This window comes from Pinus tabuliformis, chromosome 8 (assembly GCF_031772625.1).
Source record: "Pinus tabuliformis cultivar Carrire ecotype Pingquan chromosome 8, CPIR1, whole genome shotgun sequence".
NCBI classification, from domain to species: domain Eukaryota; kingdom Viridiplantae; phylum Streptophyta; class Pinopsida; order Pinales; family Pinaceae; genus Pinus; species Pinus tabuliformis.
The window spans coordinates 1,773,865,147-1,773,872,546 of record NC_142294.1 but is presented as its reverse complement, the minus strand read 5'-3'; the positions used below and the strand labels follow the sequence as shown (position 1 = coordinate 1,773,872,546).

General features: G+C 37.2%; 1 protein-coding gene across 1 annotated transcript; it reads left to right on the top strand.

The window, feature by feature from the left end:
* Window positions 1-430: 430 nt before the first annotated feature.
* Window positions 431-6,471, top strand: LOC149243266 (CBL-interacting protein kinase 18-like). Its single transcript, XM_089371162.1, has 4 exons — window positions 431-672; window positions 5,856-5,933; window positions 6,019-6,151; window positions 6,274-6,471. Exons 1-4 carry the CDS (start codon window positions 431-433, stop codon window positions 6,469-6,471), a joined length of 651 nt encoding a protein of 216 aa, XP_089227288.1.
* Window positions 6,472-7,400: the final 929 nt, after the last annotated feature.

The window sequence follows — 7,400 nt, the reverse complement described above, 5'->3', positions numbered from 1 at the left end:
AGCGACTTGTCTTCCATGATAAAATACAAGTTATCAGAGCTCCTGTACGTAGGCTATGCTGGGCTCGACTGAAACACATCCCGACTACGCCACGTGTAATGGAACAGATGCGGGAGAGAAACTTCACAGGCCTTATACAGCGAAGACGCCTGAGCAGCAGCTTTAATCCATGCGGAATTCTAAATTTAGTTTTGAGATTGAGATGAAGACCAATGTTTTGATGGAGAGGTATGAATTAGGGCGTCTTTTGGGGCAGGGGATGTTTGACAAGGTGTACCAAGGTAGAAATCTCAAAACTAGCAAGAGCGTCGTCATTAAGGCAATGGAAAAAGAAAAAATATTGAAGCTTGGAATGACAAATCAGATTAAACGGGAAATCTCCGTCATGAGAATCATCTGACACCCCAACATCGTTCGGCTTTACGAATTCATGGCGAGCAAGTCCAAGATTTATATCATCATGGAGTCCGTTAAGCGCGGTGAGCTCTTCAAGAGCATTGCCAAAAAGGGGAAATTGAAAGAAGACAAAGCGAGAAAGTATTTTCAACAATTGATCAGCGCGGTGAATTTCTGTAGTATTTTCATACAGTTCGTTCTTAGGGCGGGTTACCTGCCATTCCAGGACGCAAATATGATGGCACTATATAAGAAAATCGACAAGGGCGACTTCAAGTGCCCTCCCTATGAAAAGAGCAAAGGCGCACAACTCTTTAACTCAACAAAAAACACTGAACACAAGAACTTACCTCTATTCATCAATTAAAAGGTATATATACAAGCTGGAGAAGTTTCTGGAGATGGGTTCAGTCGATGGCTTCCTGGAGAAGCTTCCCCCATTGTCAATGTATCCGCCAACTTCTAGAACTTCATTAAATACAACGGCTGATTTCTAGATTTAGCATTAAATCATTGTTGAATATTGGTGACAGGTTGTTGGAATTACATTCGGTTTCCAACACTCCCCCTTAATTCAAACTACATACAATAAACAAGACACTATACTCTTAATTCATGCCTGCTGGTCTAAGTCTCAGCTAGGCTTACAACATAATTTGGATTTTCTACAATGTACAACTTATTTCTACATATTTCAAATTTAGCCTTTCCAAGAGGCTTGGTAAATATGTCAGCCACATTTTCATTTGTATTACAATATGATAAGTCAATTTTTTTTTATTGCAATTTTTCTCTTATAAAATGATGTTGTGTCTCAATGTGTTTTGTCCTTGCCTGATATATAGGATTGTTTGCCAATTTGATAGTGCTTTGATTGTCACATTTGATTATTGTAGGTGCTTGTTGTGTTTCTCCAACATCTTCAAGTATCCTCCTAAGCCATGTTGCTTCCATAATGCTTTATACTCAGCTTCAGTGGATGACAATGAAACAGTTGGTTGTTTCTTACTACTCCATGATATTGGTCCTGAACCAATATTGAACACATATCCAATAGTAGATTTCCTATCATCTGGATTTCCAGCCCAGTCAGAATCAGAATAACCTGCCAATTCAACATCAAATTCATCAGTATACATAATACCAAAATTAAGTGTTCCTTTCAGATATCGAAGGAATTTCTTTGCTGCTTTCCAATGGATTTCACAAGGCTTAGCCATGAACTGACTAAGTATGTTGATAGAATATGCTATATCTAGCCTGGTAGTGGTGAGATAATTCAGACTTCCCACCAGTTGATGATACATAGTTCCATTCACCTCTTTGGTTCCATCATCACTGCACAATTTGACATTCTGTTCTAAAGGAGTTGATGTTGCCTTGGATTCAATCATATTGAATCTTTTAAGGATTTCCCTTGTATATTTTCTTTGTGTGATCAGTGTCTTACCAGGCTCCCTCCAAACTTCAAGACCTAAACAATAATGCAATTCACCAAGATCCATCATCTCAAATACATGTGACAACTGAATTTTAATTTCTTCAATCAACTTGCATGCATTTCCTATTATGATAAGATCATCAACATATACGGATATTAAAGCAACATTCCCACCTTCATCTTCCTTGATGTACAATTTAGGATCATTTTTGCTTCTCATAAAACCTTTGTCATAAAAGAAAGAATCATTTTTCACATACCAAGATCTTGGTGCTTGTTTGAAACCATATAAAGCTTTCTTCAACCTGCAAACCAGATGCTCCTGTCCCTGTTTTACAAACCCTTCAGGTTGAACTAAATAAACTTCTTCTTTTAACTCAGCATTCAAAAATGCAGATTTGACATCTAACTGATGCATTTTCCAATTATATTTTGTAGCTAATGCAATCATGATTCTTATTGTGTTCAACTTAGCTACAGGTGCAAAAGTATCTTCATAATCAATTCCCTCCTTTTGTGAATATCCTTTAGCAACCAATCTAGCTTTATGTTTATCAATACTTCCATCAGCATTAAATTTAGATTTATGAAGCCATTTGCATCCTATGGGAACTTTGTTTTTACGCAATTCTGTTAATTCCCATGTTTCATTTTTCATTATAGAGTTATATTCTTCATTCATTGCATTTCTCCATTCTTCATATTCTTTAGCTTCATCATAGCTTGAAGGTTCTACAACATTCATAACCTGAGACATTAATGCATAATCTTTATACTTTACAGGTACCTGACTTTGACGTGATGACCTTCTCGGAGTTTTATTGCTTTCATCTTTCTTTTTTCTTTGCGGAGTCCCCTCTCCTGTTCTTGGAGTATCATGACTGCTTGATGCTCCTTGCTCTTCAACTTGTATATGTTCTTGTGCTTGTTCATGTTCTTTTTCAATGCTTGGATCTAGTTCGACATAACCATCAATATCATTCCACACACTAGTATTAGTTATTTTATCACCTTCATTTGTATTCTCATGAAACACCACATCCCTACTTGCAAGCAGTCTATGTGTAATGGGATCAAACAACTTGTATGCTTTTTGTTTATCACAATAACCAATAAATATGCACTTAATTTATTTTGCATCAAGTTTTCTTCTTTCATCTTTTGGAATATGAGCAAATGCCTTGCAACCAAAAACTCTTAAATGACTCACTTTTGGTTTGTACCCATAAAATGCTTCAAAAGGTGTTTTAAGCTATAAACTTTTGGTTGGACTCCTATTTTTCAAATAAATAGCAGTATTAATGGCTTCAGCCCAAAAAACATTAGAGATATTTTTACCTTCAAGCATACTACGTGCACATTCAACTAGTGTTCTGTTTTTCCTCTCAGCAACTCCATTTTGCTGAGGTGTATGTGGCACTGTAAATTGTTGCAGAATCCCATTGCTTTTACAATATTCATTAAATTCTCTTGATTTGAATTCTCCCCCTTGATCAGATCTCAAAATTTTGATGTAATTACCAGTTTGTTTTTCTACCATATTCTTAAATTCTTTAAAATACTCAAAAACATCACTCTTCTTTCTTATGAAATAAACCCATGTATACCTAGATCTATCATCCACAAAAATAAGAAAATACCATGCTCCACCAATAGATCTAGTTTGCATAGGTCCACATACATCAGTATGAATTAATTCAAGTATTTCCCTTTGCCTTTTTTCTTTATGTATAGGAAATTCCTCCCTATGTTGCTTTCCAAGTACACATGCTTCACATTCAACATGATCATTCTTCAAGACAGGAAGCCCTTCAACCATAGTGTTCTTTTGAAGTAGCATTAAATCTTTGTGATTTAGATGTCCATACCTTTGATGCCATAAATCTACTGTTGACATTGTTGTAGATGCCAAAGCTTGATGACTTTTCCTGGTCACATCTAGCTTATACAAGCCTCCAACTCTGGCTCCTGTGGCAATAACTTTGTACTTGTCTTTCACTATACATTGTGATTTAACAAATTCCACCTTCAAATCTTGGTCAGTAATAGTAGAAACAGAAATTAAATTGTTTTTGATATCAGGAACATACATCACATTATGGATCTGTTTCTCTTGTCCATTAGGAAAATTCACACCTATTACTCCATAACCTTGAACTTTAAGTGATCTGTTATCTCCTAGACAAACATATGTTCCATCAATGTTTTCATGATATTCATCAAACCACTCGTTATTACAAGACATATGGAGTGATGCCCTAGAATCAATGAACCAAGCATTCTTATCATCATTTTCCATAGAAAATGCAGCATCAGACATAAACAATTTAAGATTTTTAAATCCATCATTGATATCTTTGTCCACAAAATTTCCATTATGCCTTATGTTTCTTTGCCTAGACTCATTATATTTCCTTTTATAACAATCTTTAGAATGATGCCCAGGTTTGCCACAATAATAACACTCATCATTTCTTTTTGGAAATTTACACTGTGTCATACCTTTTTGTTTTGCTTGAAACTTGCCTCCTTTGTTCTTGTCCCATGGCTTGCCTCTGTATGGATATTTTCCCTTGGCCACTAATGCCAAATCTGAACTACTAGAGCCCAAATTAAAGTTCTTCATCCTCTCCTCCTCTTGTAGAAGAATTCCTGTCAATTCATCAAATGAAGGGGGTTCCTCTCTAGCTGCAAGACTTGAAACAAAAATTTGATAATCTTGCACTAGGCCATTTAATATGATGGTGACTAAGTCATTATTAGACACCTTTTCACCAATATCTCCTAACTTATCACTTAAATCTTTGACGCGAGATATGAAATTGCTTATACTTTCATTTGCTTCCATTTTTAGAGATAAAAGCTTAGTCTTCAAAAACAAGATTCGGTTTGTATTTGTTGTTTCATACAAACCCTTCAACGTATCCCATGTTTATTTTGATGTCTTGCAATCTCTGATATGAGGAATAATGTTGTCCTTTACGGAAATACCCAGCAACACCATTGCTTTTGTCTCCCTTCTCTCCCAATCTGGAATAGAACCTGCAACAGTGGGTTTGGGCTCATCCCCACTTACAATGGACCACAAATTATTTCCTTCTAAAATAGTCATTAGCTTGAATTTCCAATTCAGATAATTTTCTCCATCAAGTTTGGTGGATTCATTCATATAATTATCAAGCAATAAATTTTCCATGATAAAAAAAAACTTTATCCAATCACCCAAAATAAAATTACTAATTTTTTTTATAAATCCTCAGAAACAGAAATATGGCTGCCTTTCCTTCTTCCTTTTTTATTTTCACAACACCATATACCTTATTAGCCTTCGTCCACAAAAACGTTATTCCAAAAGTTACATTTCATAGAAAACAAGCTTCATTAAGAGTGGGCTATTCCACGTGGTAAACAAACAAAAGAGCTTGGATATTTAATAAATGTGGAATTATAGCACGACATCTCTTAATTTACCTATAGATGCATTTGACAGCAACCGGGCAGGACCGAAAGCTCTGCAATACAAATTCTTTACAGCAGTGTGCTTCTTCAATCATCTATTCAGGCTCCTTCAAATAGTGATACTCCTCCAAATGCAACAGGCTCTATGCCTCTCAATGATGAACACAGCCTTCTCCACACATTAAAATGAACAACGCACGCCAAACACAAGTCTCTTCTTAGCTGACTACAGTTTCTCATGGACACATCATATGCGCTTATTGAATCAAATGCCAAAAGTAGCCACAACTCAACATGCCTCAGGTCTGCTTTAGGTTCACTACAACCTCACTTCACTCACGGCTCAATTGCCCTCCCTCACGGCTCACACAGATCTCAACCATATAGCTCACAGCTCACTTTACAGCGATATCTCACCCACTCTGATCGCTCAACTTGGGTTCTCACACTCAGCCCTCAACCTCGCTCTGATACCATGAAAAGAGCAGAGGCGCACAACTCTTTAACTCAACACACAAACACTGAACACAAGAACTTGCCTCTATTCATCAATTAACAGGTATATATACAAGCTGGAGAAGTTTCTGGAGATGGGTTCAGTCGGTGGCTTCCTGGAGAAGCTTCCCCCATTGTCAATGTATCTTCCGACTTCTAGAACTTCATTAAATACAACGGCTGATTTCTAAATTTAGCAGTAAATCATTGCTGAATATTGGCGACAGGTTGTTGGAATTACATCTGGTTTCCAACACCCTGATTCTCCTCCGACCTCCGGCTGCTCGTCTTCCGACTGCTGGACCACAATCCCCAGATGAGGATCACCGTTCCACAACTCACGGAGGTCTCCTAGTTCTGGCTGGGCTTCAAACCTCCACAAGCTGACAATCTCGATGTCGGCCTCCTTGATGATGTTGAGTTGGCGTTCTTTGTTCCGAAGCTGCCCCGCTTCAACGCCTTCGACATAATCTCCCTGTCAGTCGGCGTTCAATCCATCGGGGCTCTTCGACGACAAAATTGTGAAGCAGGAGTTGTGGTTCACATCAACTCAACTGGTGTCGAGCATAATATCGAAGCTGGAGGAGATCGCCGAATTGTTGAGATTCAGCGTCAAGAACACTGAGGATTGCAAGATCAAGTTCCAGGGTTTGGAGGTGGGGCTGAAGGGTTGTTTGTGAATCGATGCCGAGATTTTTGAAACACCATCTCTATTCATGGTGCAGCTTCACAAGACTGGGGAGATACGCTAGAGCACGGTAAGTTGTGCAACCAAGAGCTGAGACTGGCTCTCAAAGACATTTTCTAGATTTGGGATGGTAACAACCAATAGAATAGTGGATATCGTTTGAGCTATGGTCTTATTACACAAGGATGGTGTCTTTTGGTGGTGCCTCGACATTTAAGTGGGAATTTTCCAAATGATATGGTTCAAAACTCATTCTTCATTTACTGTAATTCGGAGAGATCCCCGAATACCGCATGTCCTTCGCACAGACAAAGTTGAACCTTAAATTGTTTGAATTTTCGAATCTTTCCATCAGAGAGATTCCCAAATGGTGGGTGTCCTTGGGAAAAACATTAAAGGTGAACATTTAATTGTTTGAATTTTTTAATCTTTCAAACGTGAGTGTTCTCTTGAAAAGCAGATTCTATGAAAAAGTGATACGTTGAAGGGCATTGCCTTTCATATCGGTCGGGAGCCGATTCATATCTTGTGAAATTGATCATTCAATTGACATTGAATTCAAAATAAATGTGAACTTTACCTTTTATATCAAATAATAAAAAATAATGGAGTTGTTTTGACTACGATTTTTTTGGAAGTATTTATGGTGCATTTTTTTGGTGTAATTTCTCTAAAATCTAGCAAAAATTTATTGAAATCACAAGATTGATAGGTAATCCTGTGCAATTGAAGTGCCTTGGGGTTTTCCAGGGTGCTGAATCCATATATACAGTGAAAAAACTAGTTTAAATAGAACAAATCAAGATTTCACCTCAAATATTTCCACACGATTCCAATACTGAAAGTCTAAAAAGCCGCACTAAAGACAACTCCAAAAATAATTGTATATATTAAAAAAATCTTAGTTCTGAGGTTTAGTTG